The sequence below is a fragment of the Geotrypetes seraphini genome, chromosome 1 (genome assembly GCF_902459505.1).
Source record: "Geotrypetes seraphini chromosome 1, aGeoSer1.1, whole genome shotgun sequence".
NCBI lineage: Eukaryota > Metazoa > Chordata > Amphibia > Gymnophiona > Dermophiidae > Geotrypetes > Geotrypetes seraphini.
Window position 1 is genome coordinate 387,606,609 of NC_047084.1, and position 21,244 is coordinate 387,627,852.

The window sequence follows — 21,244 nt, forward strand, 5'->3', positions numbered from 1 at the left end:
ACCTGATAAACCATGGAAAAGAACTTTCCTTTAAATAAAGATATTAATTTTATGCATAAAAGCAAATAACCATAGTTATAATAGACAAAGAGTATTTGAGTTAGATATACAATCCTATTTTGGACTTCAGAGATGTCAACTTAGTACATTAACAAAAATTAATCCTTTGTGGTAGTTTGGAAATTTGGCACTTAAAAGAGACAATGAAAACAGGAGCCTGAAATAAAAGGAAGGGGAATTCAAAGAAATTACATTAAAAGCCTTCAAAAGTGACATATTCGAATGTTAAAAATAAAGACCAGGCCCAAAAGAAAAGCGCATTCGTTGAAATTCCTGAAATGCTGTTATGTGCAAGTGAAGAACAGTTGGTGTTCCTGATAGATGGATGTCTTTTTCTCATGGGAAGGTGCATCTACCTTGCTGTAGCTGGTTGGACATGGCCAGGGTAAGACCGTCTTGTGTTTGTGGCTTGCCTCTGCCGAGCCAGAAAGGACTGTCCTGAGCCTGTACTGGCAAGTCTGTCTTCAGCTGCTTTTTTATGCAGTGTCATGCCCTACGGAGAAAGAAATACAAGGGCTAATATGCAAAACAGTGAATGCACTTCACATGGATCTGAAATGATTTATTAACTGACAGTAGAAAAGGCCTACATAAAATCAATGTATAATGCATATAAGTGAACAGTAAATCATTATTTATGTATTTATATACCACTTATAATATATTATTAATTTCTATTATGTGAATTCATATTCCCTTTCGTATAGAACACTGATTCACACTTTTAAGAGTAGGCCACCTTATGAAACAGATTAATATTTTTTCAAGGAATCAAATAAGTGCAGAAGAATTAACATGTTAATCTGTGCTCTTGATATAGAACTATTATAACAAGTACTAACACTTGCTTACCATATTGTACCATGCACTAACAATTAACTTTTCTTCTTGCTCTCTCTGGATTTTTGTTTTTTCATGTTCTTTCTAAAGATGGAAAAATGAAAAAAGACATTTTCAATAAGGAAGAGAAATTAGGAGTCACAGTGTACTGAATAAAGGCCTGTAGTAGAAGCTTTGCATAAGTATCCTGCTTTTACTTCTGAGCTGATGTCATACCTTCAGTTCAAGTCTCAAGTAAAATAAATGTGCTAGTCAATCTAGATTCTAATCAACATTTACACATATCCGCTCCAGGTGGTGATGGTTTTACGGTAGAATTTTATGCATCATTTCAAAATATTTTATTGCCTCATCTATTAAATTTATATCAGGATCAACTGACTAATGGTTGTACTACAGGCACTATGGCTGAGTCTTTAACTATTGTTTTGCCAAAGCCAGGTAAAGATCCCTTGTTGGTTTCGAATACAGGCCTATTTCATTGATTAATGTAGATGGAAAATTGTTAGCTAAATTACTGGCTTTACGTTTGGTCAAGGCTCTCCCTTATATTATTGGTATGCATCAAAGAAGGGTTCGTTGCTCATAGACATTCTTCAAATAATACCAGATTAGCCTTCCATATGCTAAACTTGACAAAAGGATTGGATGATCTGGCCTTTTCTGTATCCTTGGATGCAGAGAAGGCTTTTGATCGAGTAGAATGGACCTTCATGTATCAGGCTATGGATTGGTTTGGTATTGGTTCTGGATTTATACAAATGATTCAAACCTTGTATAGCTCTCCTGCCAGGTTATATATAAATAATACTTTTTCAGAGCGATTTTGTTTGGAGAGGGGAGTTAGACAGGGATGTCCGTTATCTCCTTTGCTATTTGACATTGTTTTGGAACCTTTGTTATTGTTAATTAAACAAGCAGAGGAGATTTGTGCATTAGGTCGGGAATATAAAGTCTCTGCATATGCAGATGATATTTTGATTCATTTGAGGAATCCTGAAACTACCATCTCACATTTGCTTGAGTTGATTGATAGATTTGAAAAATTCTCTGGTTACAAAATAAACTGGAACAAATCTGAGGTTCTTCCATTAAATGTACATTGTGTAAAAGGATTATTTGATGAGTTTCCTTTTATTTGAAAAGAAGATGGTATAAAATACTTAGGGATTTGGATAAAAAGTACACTGGAAGAAACGATGAAAGTAAATGAAAAATCTCTATTGTTAAATGTCATGGAAATGTGTGAGTAATGGAACCCTCTACATTTATCTTGGTGGGGGACAGTGCAAACGGTCAAAATGATGATTCTGCCTGTGGTTTGCTACCAAATGGGTATGTTGCCAGTTTATTTTCAAGGGTCCTTTTACAAAAAGTTAAATAGTATTCTGACAAAATTTATTTGGCTTGGGAAAAATGCAAGAATTGCTTTAGTGTCTTTACAAAAACTAATTGCGGAAGGTGGGATAAATTTTCCCAATTTTTATAGGTATCATCAAGCCTATATAATGCGTCAAGGTATGTATTGGATCCTCCCTGAGCTCATGGAACATCAGCCGGATTGGCTATATCTTGAATGGAAAATTATGTCCCCTATGCAACTATCTCATGTACTAAATATCAGAATACCTAATTATGCCAAGGACAACATAATTTTATTGGATACACGGAAAACAATTAAATTTATTGATAAACTAACAGATGTTCCTATAATGAAATCTACTTTGGTTAAACTCCAAGATTGAAATGTGCGGTGCTGGGATCGCTTGGAAGAATTGGATGCAGGGAAATATTAGGACACTAGATGATGTTATGTTTAATGGAAAACTGCTTGATTTTTCACAGCTGCAGCAATCATTTGGCATTTTAAAGTCTCAACAATATAGGTGGTTGCAGTTGAAGCAGGCTATTCAGAGTGGGCTCCCTGAATGGAAAAATTTAAAAACTTATTTCAGCTTGCAGATCCTTTGCTACCAAGCAGATCTAGTAGGACATCAGGCTGCCCAATGGTACAAATTGATTTCTGGATTTTTAAACAAGAAGCCAAAAAATAGTCTTAGAGACATTTGGAGTATTGAAATAAAACAGTATATTTCTGTGTCTTGTTGGCCATGAATTTGGACTTGGAGGTTGAAATGTACAGCGTCAGCATCTATGAGACAAACATGGTTATTTTTATTGCATAGGATTTTTTGGACCCCAGTTCGTTTAAATAAAATAGATAATTCTAAATCTAATAGATGCTGACATTGTCATGTTAATATAGGGACTTTGGATCATTTGTTATATTTTTGTTCTTCGATATTTGTATTTTGGAGGTCAATTTGGGGTCAAATAAATCTTGTTCTTGAGGCAGCTATTCCATTAACATATGAAGCCATAATATGTGGAACAATACTACATGTTAGGCCCACTTTAGACAAATATAAAAGCCGTGTTTTTAAGATCATGACAGGTATAGCTATCCAATTGATCACACGTAACTGGAAAAACCATGATAGACTAAATTACACCTTTTGGTGGGTGAATGTGTGTACTACATACAAATGGTTTAGTAGTTCATTTAATAAAGTGTGAAGCCCATTGACTAAATTTGTGACTTTATAATAAGGTTCATTTATCTTTTCTTTTCTCTTCTTATTAAATACCTTTACACATCCAGGGTAGGGGGGTGGGAGGAGGGATATAAATTTTGAAGGTTACACTTGGGTAATTTAATATTATCATTACATATTATATCCTATATTATAAATAAATGAATGGGAGGATTTGATTGTTAATGAATTACCTGTATAGTTAATAGTGCAATGTATGCAGTATTTGTTGTTCTTTTATTTATATTGCACTGTTTTAGTTTGAAAATTAATAAAGAATTAAAAAAACAAAAACATTTACACATAAAATTATATCAGCTTCTGCAGACACTGCACTACTTTCATTCACTGAAGCAAGAATGAGAGAGAGAGAGAGAGCACGCACATAAGATGTCAGAAATACAGTACAGAGCCCATTTAAAGAATGCGTTTGGCAAGAACTTGCAAAACTGAATGTGGCAAAGCAGGAATAGTTATGAGATTATTAGAGCTTGATATTCAGGTTTGCCTAGCTGACAGAGGCAGCTGGACAAACGTTTGATGATGGAGAAGCATGCTGGCAGATGAGGAAGGGTACAAGAACTGCAAGTTATTCAACTGTGTGTGGGGAGAGGGAAAACAATCCGAGAGCAGTAGGCACTTCTTGGGTGTGTCTGGGGTTATGTCAATGAAAAATAAATGTGTACAATTATAATGTTTACATTTGCATTACAGGGGACTATGTATGCCTTGCTATATTATTCCCAAGTTTAATAAAAAGGTAAATTTCAAAATTCTCCTTGACCCCAGGAATACATTTTATACAGATTTTTTAAAAAGGCCATGTTAGGAGCATTCCAAGGCTGTGGCTATATTAGCCAGTCAGTGATGATAGTGCAGGTTGGCCAAGCAGCTGTCTGAAATTCATGCTGTCAGCTTATTTGCCAAGTGGGTTTGTAATGAACCTCTTGGTTACACAACAGCTTAAAGAAATGCTGAAATTTCCTTCTAAAATCTTTATTCATTTTTCATCTTATAACAAGTGCACAAAATTACATCATAATAAATTTATACACATCACTTGAATTTCTTTCTATTATTATCTTAAATACAAAAATTTATTCCCTCCCCACCCACCCTTCCCACAAATATTATAATCATAAATTTTATATAAATATTACATTCTTATCTAATGATTAAACCTTAAATAGAACTTTATACCCCCCCCCCATATTATAAATGTACTTTTAATAGAAAATGGCATCTATTCATTGCAATAAGTTGTTAATGGTCCCCAGATCTTTTTAAAATTATTATAATTTCCTTTTTGTATGGCAATTATTCTTTCCATTTTGTAAATGTGGCACAATGAGTTCCACCAGAAAGTATACTTAAGTCTACTATAATTTTTCCAATTCCTGGTGATATGTTGTATGGCGACTCCTGTCATAATCAATAAAAGTTTATTATTACTTGATGAAATTTGACTTTTTTTCTCATTGATGTACCGAATAGAATTGTATCATATGATAATGCTACATGGTTTTCTAATAAACAATTAATTTGAGACCAAATTGATTTCCAAAAGACCATGATACAGGGACAATAGAATATTAAATGATCTAGAGTCCCTGCTTCCAGATTACAATGCCAGCATCTATTAGACTTAGAGTTATCCAACTTTTGTAATCGAACTGGGGTCCAAACTGCTCTATGTAACAAAAATAACCAAGTTTGTCTCATAGATGCAGACACTGTACATCTCATTCTCCAAGACCAAATTTGTGGCCATTGAGTTGCAGAAATTTGATGCTTAATCTCAATGCTCCAAATGTCTCTAAGACCAGTTTTTTGTTTTTTATTCATAAATCCAGATATCAGTTTGTACCACTGTGCGGCCTGGTGTCCCAAGAAATCCATTTGAAAGCATAAGAACTCCAGACTATAATGATTATTAAGATTTTTCCATTCAGGGAACCCCTCCTGAATAGCTTGCTTCAGTTGCAACCATTTAAAGCTTTGTGATTTATTAAGACCATATTTATGTTGCAGCTATGAAAAATCAAGCAGTTTACATTACATTACATTACATTTGTGATTTCTATTCTGCCTGTGCCTTGCGGTTCTAAGCGGATTACAGTTAAAAGAGTTTACCATTTGAAATAACATCATCTAAAGTTTGTATACCTGCAATAATCCAATGCTTCCATACGATTTTAAATCCGCCAATTTGAATCTTGGAGTTTAGCCTTATAGATTGATTTGTTGATTTGTATATTGGGTTAGGTGTTAAATTACTGACATAACGCAATGTTTTCCAAGTATCCATCAATATTCTGTTCTCTTTATATATTCTAGGCATCTTTACACTGAGAACATGAGATAAATGTAAAGGAAACAAGAGTCGCCATTCCAAATATAACCAATCTGGGGTATTCTCCATGAGCTCTGGGAGGACCCAATACATACCCTGAAATTTCCACTGACAATTCAGTTTGTCTTTTTTTTGTGTGAAGGACTGTAAAGTTTACAGAAGAGGGAGAATGAGGTGTGTTCTATGAAAGCGAGAGTAGCTGAGAGTTTGGCAAATCAAGATTTAATGCTAAAAGTGCTAAGATAGGCATTATGAACTCAGAATGCCAGATTCCAGCTCTTAAATCAACGTTTCCCAAACTTGTTCTGAGGACCTCATAGCCAATCAAGTTTTCAGGATATCCCCAGTGACTATGCATGAGAATTTTGCATATACTAAAATCCAGACACACAAGGACAGGACAGGTATGGGAACCCCTGTCTTACTTTATCAAGTGACTATAGGTATGACCTTAGAGCAGACATGTCAAACTTTGGCCCGCGGTGTAATAAAATCTGACCCGCCAGACAATTTCAAAATTTCAGTTAAGCTGGCCCGCCGGCAGACAGGGACAAGCGCCACATCAGATGCAAAGGCTGAAAGCATGCGGGGCATTTACCTAACAGTGGCGTGCTCAGGATCTGCATCACAAAGCTGACACCCAGCAGCGCCCGCACAGAAGTCAAAACCATATCTGCCCAAGTTGGAGAAATCACGAAGCCCACGATAACCACACGCTTCAGCTGGCCCAGCCTGCCCCCTATATATGCACCTGGGAGGGCGGGGCCACAGGTGTCTCGTCCTGGGTGCTAAGCTCGTGTGCGGACACCCCTTTGCTCGATTTGGGATTATTCAATGTGGCTACACAAAGGATAGGGGAGGCCGCGAGACACAAGTCACTGTTGGGATCCCCTAGAGCACAGGTGTCAAAGTCGGTCCTCAAGGGCCACAATCCAGTCGGGTTTTCAGGATTTCCCCAATGAATATGTATTGAAAGCAGTGCATGCAAACAGATCTCAGGCATATTCATTGGGGAAATCCTGAAAACCCGACTGGATTCCGGCCCTCGAGGAGGGACTTTGACACCCCTGCCCTAGAGCCACAGCTGACGCAGCCGGTCGGTGCCTGTTGGAACTGAGTTGCAACATCTTCACTGTGGGGTGCAGTCCAGGAAACAAATAAGTGCCTCCCTTTTCCCCCTTAAAAAAAAAACAACAACCCTGAAAAGCGCCAAAGGTAAATTAGTGACTGGTGGATTGTGTTGGTGGATGACTGCAATGTATGGATTTTTGAGTTAGTGGCTTGTGTGTGTGTAAATAGGTGTGGCATATGCCCCAATGAGGTTGTGTGTGTTTGTGAATGAGTGATGGTTGTTGGAGGCCAATTTTCTTTCCCGTCCAACCTGCTTTCTTCTATTTGCCCTCCTTCCCTCCCATTCACTCTCCCAACATCCTAGTTATCTTCCTTCTCCAAATCTCAGGCCAAAAGGAAAGATGCCAGCCCTCCTGGAGAGGGAAGAAGAAAGGAGACCCTGGCAAGCGAGTTTTATGTCAGATTTGAAATGTGTATCCTGCCAGAGCTGGTGTTAGACCGCAAATGTGAGCTAGGATTTAACAGAGAGAGGAAAAGTCTTTTTAAAAAAGGGGTCCTTTTATTAAGGTGTGCATTTAGCGTGTGCTAAATTGGTTACCGAATCTTAATAAAAGGACCCCTAAGTATCTTAATTAAAAATTTGGCCCAAGACTTAGCCTATGTTTTAGATTTCGACCCTTATGTGACTGAGTTTGACATCCCTGGCTTAGTGAGCAGTAGTGGCTCGTGGCCAGTGGGGGGCGATGTCTATGGGACGGTAATGGAATGGACGTCAGGACATGATGGTGCAGTATTTTGTGGAGTTTTTCTACAAAACTGCCTGCTTTTCGTATGATTCTGGGTAACTCTAGTTAGATACAAGCATATGTGTTAGTTAAGGCCACGCCCAATAGAAGCGTACGAAAAATTGGTGAATAAAAATCTGAATATGGATGTAGCCAAGGCCAGAAAAACACACTACAGATTAATATTAAGGAAAAGCATAATAATATTCTTTTTATGTACTTTGCTATTAAGCTTTATCATAAAGGAAATCAGGATATACATGAACTCCATCTTAAGGTAGTGACTCCATTTTGTTCTCTGTCTTTCTGTATCTTCTGCTTGGCTTTACTCCATTTTGTGTTCGGCCTGTGTCCCTTTTGTTTAATTTCCCACTTTTAGACTCGTGGTTCTAATACCAGATGTGCCTTAGGCTGGTTAGAAAGAGCATATTAGATTACATATCCCAATCTGAGATATAACATGCATTAAATTTGTAAAAGAAGGGGTACTTAAGAACATAAGAAGTTGCCTCCACCGGGATCAGACCAGAGGTCCATCGCACCCAGCGGTCCGCACCCGCGGCGGCCCATCAGGTCCATGACCTGTCAAGTGTTCCCTGCCCTAAAAAACCTATCCTTACTTCTATCTGTATCCCTCAATCCCCTTTTCCTTCAGGAATTTATCCAAACCTTCTTTGAATCCCTGTAGTGTCTTCTGCCCCACCACAACCTCCGGGAGTGCATTCCATGTGTCCACCACTCTCTGGGTGAAGAAGAACTTCCTGGCATTGGTTCTAAACCTATCCCCTTTCAGTTTCTCCGAGTGCCCCCTTGTACTTGTTGTTCCCCACAGTCTGAAGAATCTGTCCCTGTCTACCTTATCTATGCCTTTCAGGATCTTGAAAGTTTGTATCATGTCTCCTCTAAGTCTCCTCTTTTCCAGGGAGAACAGCCCCAGCTGTTCTAGCCTGTCGGCATACGAAAGGTTTTCCATACCTCTTACCATTTTCGTCGCTCTTCTCTGGACCCCCTCAAGCAATGCTATGTCCTTCTTGAGGTATGGCGACCAATACTGGACACAGTACTCCAGATGCGGGCGCACCATTGCACGGTACAGTGGCATGATGACTTCCTTTGTCCTGGTCGTGATACCCTTCTTGATGATACCCAGCATTCTGTTTGCTTTCTTTGAGGCTGTCGCGCATTGTGCTGATGCTTTCATTGTTGTATCCACCAGCATACCCAGGTCTCTTTCAAGGGTACTTACATCTAGCAATGTTCCCCCCATTGTATAGCTGAACATCGGGTTCTTTTTCCCAACATGCATGACCTTGCATTTCTCTATATTAAAACGCATCTGCCACTTTTTGGCCCACTCTTCCAGCTTCGTTAGGTCCCTTTGCAGGTTTTCACAGTCTTCCGTGGTTCTAACCCTGCTGCAGAGTTTGGTGTCATCTGCAAATTTGATAACCTCACATTTCGTCCCTGTCTCCAGATCGTCTATAAATATATTGAACAGAAGCGGTCCCAACACCGACCCCTGCGGAACTCCGCTCGTGACCCGTTGCCAGTCTGAGTATTTGCCCTTCACTCCAACCCTCTGTTTTCTGCCCGCCAACCAGTGTTTAATCCATCGGTATACATCCCCCTCCACTCCGTGGTTCCACAGCTTAAGCAGCCGTTCGTGGGGTACCTTGTCGAAAGCTTTTTGGAAGTCGAGGTAAATTATGTCTATGGGTTCCCCTTTGTCTATCTGGCTGTTTATTTCACTTAAAGTGAAATTGTTTATAGAAAGAACACTAAGGAAAAATCCTAAGGTAACATCAGGGAATAATTCGATTCAGAAACTGCTGTTCCAGTCTCCAGCATAGGAAGGCTTCTGAATCTGTATGCCAGTGAAATTTGAAGCTGTCAGCTCAGAGAGAAAGGGGGAAACAGCCCCTCCTTTCTATGATGCTGATAGAGCCAAGAACTTCTCAGCACTTTTTAATGTAGGTTTTGTCGACACAAATAAGCAGTTTCAGATAATATTTCTTTGGCTATGTTATAAAATGTTTATGTATATTCAGAAATGAATGTAAACAAAAAATTATGATTTCTGAAACTTTCATTCCATGTTAAAAAGAAGGTCTTTGTCTAAATTAAAGTACCACCTCCGTTATTGGATTGGCTGACAGCCAATGATGTCAAACTGGACTGAAGGTATATATTGGGGAGCTTCGAAGTATCGGGTGAGATCGTTATCAGAAGGCCAGCATTTTGGCAACTATAACGACCTCCCGCTAACGCAACTAGCCTTTTGAGTTCTATGATGGAAAAATAAAAGCAATAAATAATTATTTTGGTAAACCTTGCGTTATGCGTCATTTCCATGTTTTTGTTATTTTGCACACCTTGAGTGAAAGCTAGCAGTTTAATTTGCAACTGCAGCTTTATGAGTGCGCTGGTGTCTCATTACCCATGCTCACTTAGAGGAATGGATTTACTACAATCAGAATGAAAGAAGTTATTCTGCCGCTGTATCGGGCGATGGTGCGCCCGCATCTGGAGTACTGCGTCCAATATTGGTCGCCGTACCTTAAGAAGGATATGGCGATACTCGAGAGGGTTCAGAAAAGAGCGACGCAATTGATAAAAGGTATGGAAAACCTTTCATATGCTGAAAGATTAGAGAAACTGGGGCTCTTTTCCCTGGAAAAGCGGAGGCTTAGAGGGGACATGATAGAGACTTACAAGATGAAGAAGGGCATAGAGAAAGTGGAGAGGGACAGATTCTTCAAACTTTCGAAAACTACAAGAACAAGAGGGCATTTGGAAAAATTAAGAGGGGACAGATTCAGAACCAATGCTAGGAAGTTCTTCTTCACCCAGAGGGTGGTGGACACCTGGAATGCTCTTCCAGAGGGTGTGGTAGGACAGAGTACGGTATTGAGTTTCAAGAAAGGATTAGATGTTTTCCTGAAGGAAAAGGGGATTGAAGGGTATAGAGGATTACTATACAGGTCCTGGACTTGTATGGTCCACCGCATGAGCGGACTGCTGGGCATGATGGACCTCTGGTCTGACCCAGCAGAGACACTGCGTATGCTTACTAGAAAGATAACTTCTATATAACTCTCCTATACTTCTTATATTTGCCAAAACAGACTAGGTAGTTTCTATCAATAGATAAGTTGCAAGCAGGCATAGATCTTCCACTGGGTAGAGAAGGCATCTCTCTAGGGGTACAAGGCTGAAAGGAATGCTTCCTCCTCTGTCCGACAATTAAAGGAGTTCATGGGTTTAAAGCATTATAAATGTAACATAGTACCTTTAAGGAACCAGGTGTGATAGGCTATTATTACCAAGCCGAAGGAGGAGATATCTCCATCAATATTAGCCCTATCACTGCTGTATTTGAAATGAAAAGGTGTGGCCTTAGTCTTTTGCACAAAACAGGTGAAACTGGCATATGCTAAAGCTATACTAACTCCTGAACAGGTATGCAAGAATTTCCACAACCAGAAAGGCTCAAATACAAATTTCGATACAGTACCTGTAAGGCATCAATCATCAAGTTCCTATTCGCCATACTGATAACAAATATCACTGAAGGCCTGAACACACCCTTCCATAGTTGCCAGTAGCAGAAAGATGTCATAATGGTAAAACACCTAGGTGGACTTTGGCTATGGGATATTTACGTTGCTGTCTATAGGCCAGTTCGAATGGTTGAAGAACATCAAATAAAAAGATTTACACAAAATCTGAAATATTGTCATAAGTAATCTAAGGCACCATAATTCCAACTGGATAAAAAAGCAGGTCAATTTAGCACAACCGGGACCTCTGCTGGCATAGTGTGCTCTGAGACCTTTATTGCACTCTGTTTTTTGAAGTGCAAGTCCTTCCACCTAGAAGGAATCAGACTTGCCTAATGAGTAGATATTTTTATATACCTTAGTGTCTTTCTTTCCCTGGGTTTGAGAACTAGCTAAAAAAAAACACCCCAAAACCTAGACTTCTTTTAGATGAAGTTATACATTTTATAAACTAAGCAAATAATGCAGGTTTTGCATTAATTATAAAAAAAAATTTGCAAATCTGAATTCTATTTCATTCTAAGAGTTGTACAAAAATAATCGTATACACTATTGTCTATGCACAAATATTCTGCAGTAATATAGTTTATTAATACCTCTAGAGAAAGGATCATCCTGTCACGTTCCTGAAGTTGATTCTTCAGTGCTTGTAATTCTGGAACAGTTCCCTGGTTCTGCTTGGGATCTAAAGTACGGATAACCTAAAAGACAAGTTTTATTTTGGTAAAAGTTACCAAATACCTCTCAGTTAACATCTAGAGAAATAAAGTGAACTAAGTTCAAAAATCCATAAAATCCACAAAAATAAGATCATAGTCATGATCTTATTTTTTTGCATATATGGCAAAAAATGGAAAATGAGTTCTGCGTGAAAGGCAAATTATGATGTACTCTATAGATAACTTGCATGGACTTCAGTTAAGAAAAATGTTTCAGGGTTTTTTTTTTAACCAAAGTAAAACACACAACTTTCTGTACAGGGCTGACCTCATCCTAGGTGAACCCTCATCTGTGCTTCCCTCGTTTGGGGTGGTTCAAGGCAATTTGCTATCTAAGGCAGGGGATGAGATGCCCCTCCCAAAGACCCCCTCAGAACTCTAGCTAGGGAGTGGGAAGAGATAGAGAGTTCCCTCATTCTATAACCACTGAACTTGCCTTGCAAAGTAGAATTAGGACATTTACCCATAGAAGTCGCCATACAAAAAATGCCCGATTCTGGTTTCATCTCAATAATAGCAACAAACCTAGGATCATATCAAGCTATATATAGCCAGTACTCTGTGCAACTTTTCCACTGAGGTCACCTATCCTAATCTGATTTCAAATTTTTACCTTCTGTGGCTGCACTGCTTGCACAGTCCTTTCTAATATTGGGCATATTATGAACACAAAGGCCTAAAAATTCAAGACCAAAGTCACACAAGGAGTTTACCCAGGAAACAGCAGCACTATAAATATTGCAGTGGGTTCTAAAGCATCAATATACCTACTGGGAAAACTGAACAATCCTGATTACTACAGATCCCTACGTAGAAACTACATGTTAAAAGAATACCTGACCTTTGTCGCACAGGCTGAACTTAGACAGGCCAACACCAGGTACAGAATAAAATTATCTATTAACTAAAAATAGAAATAAAGTAGACATTTTTTGTCTACATGCAGGGTAACACAAGAGAAATTGTAACAGTGATGCCTTCCACCCTTGTACTGTACAAAATAATAATGGGGAAATTCTACAGTATAAGTCGCTTATGTGCACCATAGGCACCTTTAATTGGTTTTTGTGTGTAAGTGTACTAGGCATTATTCTTTAAAGTAGTGCCTAAGTATTATAGTATTTAACTCCAAGGTAGGAATAAACATGAGAGGACCATGGGAAAGAGCAAACGTCAAGACCGACATGTAGATTGTAGAATACTAAGAGTTACGTGCATCAGTTGGTGCACTAAGGTGTGACCATTTATACCTGTCATTGATATGGTGTAATGGGTTGCATGCATGTCTTGGTGCACCAGTGCGAGTTTACTCTAGTGCCATTATAGAACTGGCATTAAATGAACCCCACTGTAGCACCTAAATCAAGGTGCTAAATTTTAGATTTGCTTCCAAAGACAGAAGATGTACGTTTCAAAAACTGACACATTCTAATCATGTAACTGAAAATAAAATTCTTTCTACCTTTGTTGTCTGGCCATTTTATTTTTTTCTAATTTTCTAGTTCTTAGTCTATAGTTTCTGCTTTCTTGTGATTTCTCTTAATTCTAGTCCCAAGCTCTCCCCTCCATTTGCATTTTTCTGTTGTCATTTCCTCTCTATATTCATCTCATATGTTGATCTTTCAATTCCAACTTTCTTTCATTTTTCTGCTTCTCTATCTGCCCAATGACTGTGGGCAAAGTTAGCCCCAGGAATGGGAAATTTCAGGTGCTCAGGTTAGTTTGTCACCTCCTGACATCATATTGCTGCCGTTCTTTTGCTTTGTACTTAGGATCACCGTCCTGCTAAAAGGTAAATCTTCAGCCTAAGCCCAGGTACTTTGAGCCATCCTTCCTTCTCATCTTCACAAGCCTCCCAGTCCCACTACTACAAACTCATCCACACAACATAATGTTGCTACCATTATGCTTTACTCCAAGGATGATGTTAGAAATGTTTTTCTCCTTTTACAGTATTTATGACCCTCCCAGTACATCCCAGGATGCACAGGGCAGGAGCAGAGTGCTGCCATTTTGAAGAAACAGGCAGGAGTAAGCATCCCTCCTGCCGCTCTACAAGAAAAGGTACAGGGATGATATTGGGGGGAGGGGATTGTTGAGGTGGGGGGCCCGGCCCAGCCATTAGAACATTGGGGGTGTTTTGGGGGGGACTGATTGGGGAAAATCAGTCTGGCCCAGCCACTGGACCACCAGGAATAGTTAATTTGGTCGGATTGGGGGAGGGGGCATTGGATATTCTAATTTTGCTTTGATGTCAGTGCTTGAGTCAATCAGTGCTCAGAGCAAAGGCAGGGGACACTACAGACAGCTCAGAGCTGTCTGTTGGTGCATCCCGTTATTCTGGGCATCACTGCTGCTGTGCATGGTAAAGTAGTGGCCAAAAGCATTTGTGCACTGGCTGCAGAATAAATGTTTCATTTAGACTGGATAAAAACAGTCTAAATGAAATGTTGCCAGCACAGGGGGCTTTATGCATCTGCTCCTCAGTGTCTGTGACTACTCTTAACTTTCTCATTCCCTTCCCAGTGCCTCCCTCAGCACTTCTCCCCCACTCTATGGTAGACCATAGGCAGAAAGCCTATATGACCTACACTACCGATATATTCTTTCCCAAGGGACCCTCGGTCACAAGGGGGCACCCCCTCAAACTCAGAGGGGGGAAATTTAGTGGTGACACAAGGAAGTATTTCTTCACGGAAAGGGTGGTAGATCACTGGAACAAACTTCCGGTGCAGGTGATCAAGGCCACCAGTGTGCTTGATTTTAAGAATAAATGGGACATACACGTGGGATCCCTACGAGGGTCAAGTTAAGGAACTGGGTCACTAGCACTCAATGGGGTGGGTCAATAGAGTGGGCAGACTTGATGGGCTGTGGCCCTTTTCTGCCGTCATCTTTCTATGTTTCTATGTTTCTACCGCTCTTCTTTGCTCTCTATTAGCCCATTGGTCAGATACTCCTTAGCCAGCCAATAAGTTGCAGAGGCAGGACTAGCAGCTTAGGAGAGACAACCTTCCTTTTCTGCATTTCCCCTGATGGCTGGGCAGTAAGAAAAAATATTGGAGGTGCCCTAGCACCATCAGAGGGTGCTAGAGGCTTGGTTTTGATTAATAGCCTATGGATAGGCTGGAGTGAGCTTCAACATCAACTCCAATAGTGGAAACTAAGGTCAGTACCGGGTAGACTTCTAAGGTCTATGGCACAGAAATAAAGAAAATAGACATTTTAATATAATCATGAAATTGTGATTACAGGGCAGACTGGATAGACCATCTGCTGTCATTTGCTATGTACAATGTTACAATCAGTATTTGGATGGTTTCAGATTAAACTGCAAGTCACTTAATCCCCCATTAGAGAGAGTGTGAGCTAGTGCTGTCCGATTCACAATTCGAATCAGTTCGTTTTTATAAAAAACCGGACTCACCGATTCAGCCCCGATTCAAGTTCATTCTTTTTCCACTGCCGGCCGCCGGACTCGTTCCCATCTAATGTAACTTCTGGTTTTGCGAAACCGGAAGTTACATCAGAAGAAACAAAGGACCTGGGAGCGTCGAGGGGGGAACCAGCAGACCTCGTGCAGCGGATCTCGGAAGCAAAGGGTATTTTTTGCTGGCTATCTCCGCATTTCTCCTCTCTTTCCCGCGATTTCACATCCAGTCGAGTAAGTAACTGAACTGGCAGGGGGGCTGAGAATCGGCAGGGAGGGATGAGAATCGGCAGGGGGGCTGAGAATCGGCAGGGGGGCTGGTGAGTCTTAGAGGCTGGGGATGGAAGCTGGGAATCGGCAGGGGGGCTGGTGAGTCTGGGGGGCTGGGTAGATGCTGGGAATCGGCAGGGGGGATGGTGAGTCTGGGGGGCTGGGGATGGAAGCTGAGAATCAGCAGGGGGGCTGGTGAGTCTTTGGGGCTGGGGATGGAAGCTGGGAATTGGCAGGGGGCTGGGGATGGAAGCTGAAATCAGCAGGGGGGCTGGTGAGTCTTGGGGGCTGGGAATGGAATCTCAGAATAGGCAGGGGGGCTGGGGATGGAAACTAGGAATCGGAATGGGGGCTGGTGAGTCTTGGGGGCTGGGGATGGAAGCTGAGAATCATTTCTGTAGGCTATCAGAAATTTGCTTAATTATCTACTCACTCATTTTAGGCCAGAAGAGATGAGTGAGAACAGTTTATCTGCTGATTAGTCTCTTATACAGTACAGTATATTTATCTTCTTATGCACTGCACTCAGGACCCATGAATTCATTTTATGGGTGCAGAAAAATGAAACCGCCTGCCTTCAGAACTAAAATGCTACCTTTCTTTCCTCATATGAGAGGAATTCCATCCTCTTTATCATATTGGTTGCTCTTCTCTGAACCTTTTCTAATTCTTCTATATCTTTTTTGAGATACGGCAACCAGAACTGAATGCAATACTCAAGGTGAGGTTGCAGCATGAAGCTAGACAGAGGCATATTATTCTTGGTCTTATTATCATCCCTTTCCTAATGATTCTTAGCATCCTGTTTGTTTTTTAGCCGCTGCTGCACAATGGGCAGAAGATTTCAGTGTATTATTGTCTACAATAACACCTAGATATTTTGCTTGAGTGCTAATGCCTAAACTGGACCCTGGTATCTGCTAACTATGGACTTCTTAATGTTGCCACCAGATGAGAGATTTGTGCAGCAGTCTCTGGTAGGAGAGAAGTAAAAAACATGACATTTGAAATCATTTTATTATGGCACACAAGTTTCCAAGTTTATTTAAAATTTGATATCCCGCAAAACGGTTATAACCATCTAAACAGCTTACAATGTGAGTGTGTGCATTTTTGAGAGAGACTCAGAGGTAGGATTGGAAACTTTGAAAGTGTCATTCCCTAAATGCAGTGTTCCAATGTAGTATCTATGATGCAGTTGCTGCAATTCCTTGTCCCACAATAAATGTCTGTTATTTTTTGAGAAGAAAATTATATTCCTTTAAAAATCCTGGTCCAGTGACTTATTTTTTAACTTGAAGTGTCTCATCATATTTTCTTCCCATGACAAATTTGGTCCCATTCTGTTAAGTTTTCAGAGTCCAATTTTACCTCTAGGCCATTTTGACCAAGTATGCATAGTTTTTTTGTTTCCACAAATTCAAAAACGTGTTTGCTAATTAAGAGAATTAGAGATCATTACAAGGAGCTCACAAATTCATACAAAACTTAAACAACATTGCCTCAAAAACACTCTAAATTAGCAAACACATTTTTTAATTTATTGCATTGGTGTTTGCACCCTTTTGCTGTAAACATTACGTCTGGCCTTAGTAGGCTGTTCGTTGTAGTAGATCCATAGTACAATTCAAATGCACACATGAACAATGTAGCTATTTGTGTGACTTATAAGTATTATACATCTTGAACTGTGTTTTCTTGAAGCTGATGCTACGTTTGTCTGTCACTGGATTCCTAAATGGAATAAATAGCTCCAAGCATCTATTCTTCATATGCTCAGCAATTTTTCACATTATTGCCTCTGGTTTTTTGATTCGCTACAATCTTAGTTTTGGGAGGTGAAAAAGGCTATGTAGCTTATCCACCAACAACAAAAGTCCTGCATTGTCTCTTGCTCTTGAATTGCCATCAGACAATAACACCAAGGTTCATTTCTATTACTACTAAAAAGAGATTATGTACATACCCTGGGGAAAGCTCTTTTCCAGTAGATAGGTGAGACATTCTAGACAATAGGGTTATTTCCCCATACTCACATGCTCTGCAGAAGGAATCCACTCCGGATTTTTCACTCTGCCTCTATAGCAGGGGTTCTCAATGCGTGGTGCTCAGGCCGCTCATTGGGGGTACGTGGGCTACCCGCTGCCTGCCCCCCCTCGCCACTGCTGCCCGCCATCCACCACAACTGCAGGAAGGGAAGGGCCAGGCGAATGCAGCGATTGCACACCGCTGGCCCATAAGCCTTCCCCCGACGTCAATTCTGACGTCGGAGAGAAGGTCCGGGCCAGCCAATCGCGAGAAATGATGGCAGCCATTCAGTGAGTGGTGCGGGACCAGGCAGGAAGTGAAAAGCTCCTGCTCCTGCCTTATTCACCACTCTGCATCAAGAAAGGCGGCAGTTGGTCCAGCGACTTAACAAACCCGTAAACACAAGGAAGGGAAGGGAAGGGAAGGGAAGTGAACTACAAAATATTTAAAAGAAAGCAGAACAATCAAGGAAAATACATAAGGTAGGGGAAACAGAAAATTTCCATAAAGCACAGTTACTTACCGTAACAGGTGTTATCCAGGGACAGCAGGCAGATATTCTTTACGCATGGGTGACGTCACCGACGGAGCCCACGGTACGGACCTTTTTACTAGAAAGTTCTAGTTGGCCGCACCGCGCGTGCGCGAGTGCCTTCCCGCCCGACGGAGGAGTGCGTGGTCCCCAGTTAGTATAAGCCAGCTAAGAAGCCAACCCGGGGAGGAGGGTGGGACGTAAGAATATCTGCCTGCTGTCCCTGGATAACACCTGTTACGGTAAGTAACTGTGCTTTATCCCAGGACAAGCAGGCAGCATATTCTTTACGCATGGGTGACCTCCAAGCTAACAAAGAGGGAGGAGGGATGGTTGGCCATTAGGAGAATAAATTCTGAAGTACAGATTGGCCGAAGTGCCCATCCCGTCTGGAGAAAGCATCCAGACAGTAGTGAGAAGTGAATGTGTGAACTGAGGACCAGGTGGCCGCCTTGCAGATTTCCTCAATGGGTGTGGAACGGAGGAAAGCAACAGAAGCGGCCATAGCTCTTACCCTGTGGGCCGTGACAGCACCGTCCAGTGACAGACCGGCCCGAGCATAACAGAACGCGATGCAAGCTGCAAGCCAGTTGGATAGCGTTCGTTTAGAGACCGGTCGACCCAAACGATTCGGGTCGAAGGTCAGGAAGAGCTGAGGGGACAAGCGGTGAGCCCTTGTACGATCAAGATAGTAAGCCAGGGCACGCTTGCAGTCAAGACTGTGCAATGCCTGTTCCCCGGGATGTGAATGGGGTTTCGGGAAGAAAACAGGCAACACAATGGACTGGTTGAGGTGAAAAGCTGAGACCACCTTGGGAAGAAACTTTGGATGGGTGCGCAGAACCACCTTGTCATGGTGAAAAATAGTGAACGGTGGATCGGCAACCAGTGCATGAAGCTCACTGACCCTCCTGGCAGAGGTGATGGCAATGAGGAAAAGCACCTTCCATGTCAGAAATTTGAGCGAAGTTGTGGCAAGTGGCTCAAAAGGAGGTTTCATGAGGGCAGACAAAACCACATTCAGGTCCCAGATGACCGGGGGAGGCTTCAGGGGTGGTTTGATGTTGAAGAGGCCCCTCATGAATCGGGAAACCAGAGGGTGAGCCGTGAGGGGTTTTCCTAGAACAGGCTCATGAAATGCCGTGATGGCGCTGAGATGGACTCTGATTGAGGTAGACTTGAGGCCTGCGTTGGACAGGGAGAGCAAGTAGTCCAAAACAGTTTCCACCGCTAAAGAGGTGGGATTGTGATGATGACGGAGGCACCAAGAGGAGAACCTGGTCCACTTCTGATGGTAACATTGGAGGGTGGCCGGTTTCCTGGAGGCGTCCAAAATGAGACGAACAGGCTGAGATAGATTTTCTGGAGAGGTCAGCCCGAGAGAAACCAAGCTGTCAGGTGGAGCGAAGACAGATTGGGATGTAGTAGAGACTGATGCTGCTGTGTAAGTAGAGTAGGAAACACAGGTAGAGGAATGGGCTCCCTGGAGCTGAGCTGAAGCAGGAGGGAGAACCAGTGTTGACGAGGCCACCGGGGAGCTATGAGGATCATGGTGGCTCCGTCCCTGCGGAGTTTGGATAAAGTCCGCAACATCAGGGGGAGAGGAGGAAAGGCATAGAGGAACCGATCCGTCCAATCGAGAAGGAATGCATCCGGTGCCAGACGGTGAGGAGAGAAGAGTCTGGAGCAGAACTGGGGCAGCTGATGGTTGTGAGGGGCTGCAAACAGGTCCACTTGCGGAGTGCCCCAGCGAGCAAAAATGGAGAGGAGCGTGGCAGGATCCAAAGTCCACTCGTGAGGTTGCAGGATGCGACTGAGATTGTCGGCCAGGGAGTTCTGTTCGCCCTGGATATAGACCGCCTTGAGGAAGAGACTGCGGGCCGTGGCCCAGGTCCAAATGTGAAGAGCCTCCTGACAAAGAAGGTGAGATCCTGTGCCGCCCTGTTTGTTTATGTAGTACATGGCGACTTGGTTGTCCGTGCACAGGAGCAGAACCTGAGGACAAAGAAGGTGCTGGAAGGCCTTGAGAGCGTAGAACATGGCTCGTAGTTCTAGGAAATTGATGTGATGTCGACGCTCCTGTGGGGTCCAAAGACCTTGGGTGCGTAGGTCTCCCAGGTGAGCTCCCCATGCATAAGGGGAGGCATCCGTGGTGATGATCATGGAATGCGGGGGCAGATGGAAAAGAAGGCCCCTGGAAAGATTTGATGAGTTCAACCACCATTGTAGAGATCGCTGAAGAGACGATGTCACAGAGATGGGATGAGAAAGAAGATTCGAGGTCTGTGACCACTGGTTGGCCAGAGTCCACTGAGGTGTCCTGAGGTGGAGTCGTGCCAGGGGAAGCACATGCACCGTCGAGGCCATGTGTCCCAGGAGGACCATCATCTGTCTGGCAGAAATGGAGTGAAGACGGAGCACCTGACGACACAGGCGGAGAAGAGTCCGCTGTCGGTCGGAGGGGAGAAACGCTCTCATTAGTGTGGTGTCGAGAACTGCTCCAATGAACTGAAGGCGCTGTGTGGGAAGCAGATGCGACTTGGGGTAGTTGATCTCGAATCCCAGCAGATGGAGGAGAGAGATGGTATGATGGGTGGCTTGTAGCACAAGTGGAGACGTAGGTGCTTTCACCAACCAATCGTCCAAGTAGGGAAACACCTGGAGGTTGTGAGACCTGAGGAAGGCCGCCGCCACAATGAGGCATTTGGTGAACACCCTGGGTGACGAAGCGAGACCAAAAGGTAGCACTTTGTACTGATAATGGCGATGGTGCACCTGGAATCGTAGGTAGCGACGTGAGGTTGGATTGATTGGTATGTGAGTGTAGGCCTCCTTGAGGTCCAGGGAACATAGCCAGTCGTTCTGAGAGAGATGAGGGTAAAGCGTGGCAAGGGAGAGCATTCTGAACTTCTCCTTGACTAGACACTTGTTGAGGTCCCTGAGATCGAGAATGGGACGTAGGTCTCCTGTCTTCTTTGGAACCAGAAAGTAACGGGAGTAGA

General features: G+C 42.2%; 1 protein-coding gene across 5 annotated transcripts in view; it reads right to left on the minus strand.

Annotated features, from left to right (window-relative positions):
• HOOK3 (hook microtubule tethering protein 3) overlaps positions 1 to 21,244 on the minus strand; it is a 366,964-nt gene that overhangs the window by 17,236 nt on the left and 328,484 nt on the right. For 4 of the 5 annotated variants that reach the window (XM_033916879.1, XM_033916887.1, XM_033916867.1 and 1 more), the window contains 3 exons: positions 11,860 to 11,964; positions 913 to 984; positions 417 to 553 (listed from right to left, as the gene is read on the minus strand). In XM_033916879.1, coding sequence (XP_033772770.1) covers positions 417 to 553; positions 913 to 984; positions 11,860 to 11,964 — 314 coding nt within the window. Of the gene's footprint in view, positions 1 to 412; positions 554 to 912; positions 985 to 11,859; positions 11,965 to 21,244 lie in introns of those variants that run through there. The other variant, XM_033916872.1, reaches the window with a different exon arrangement.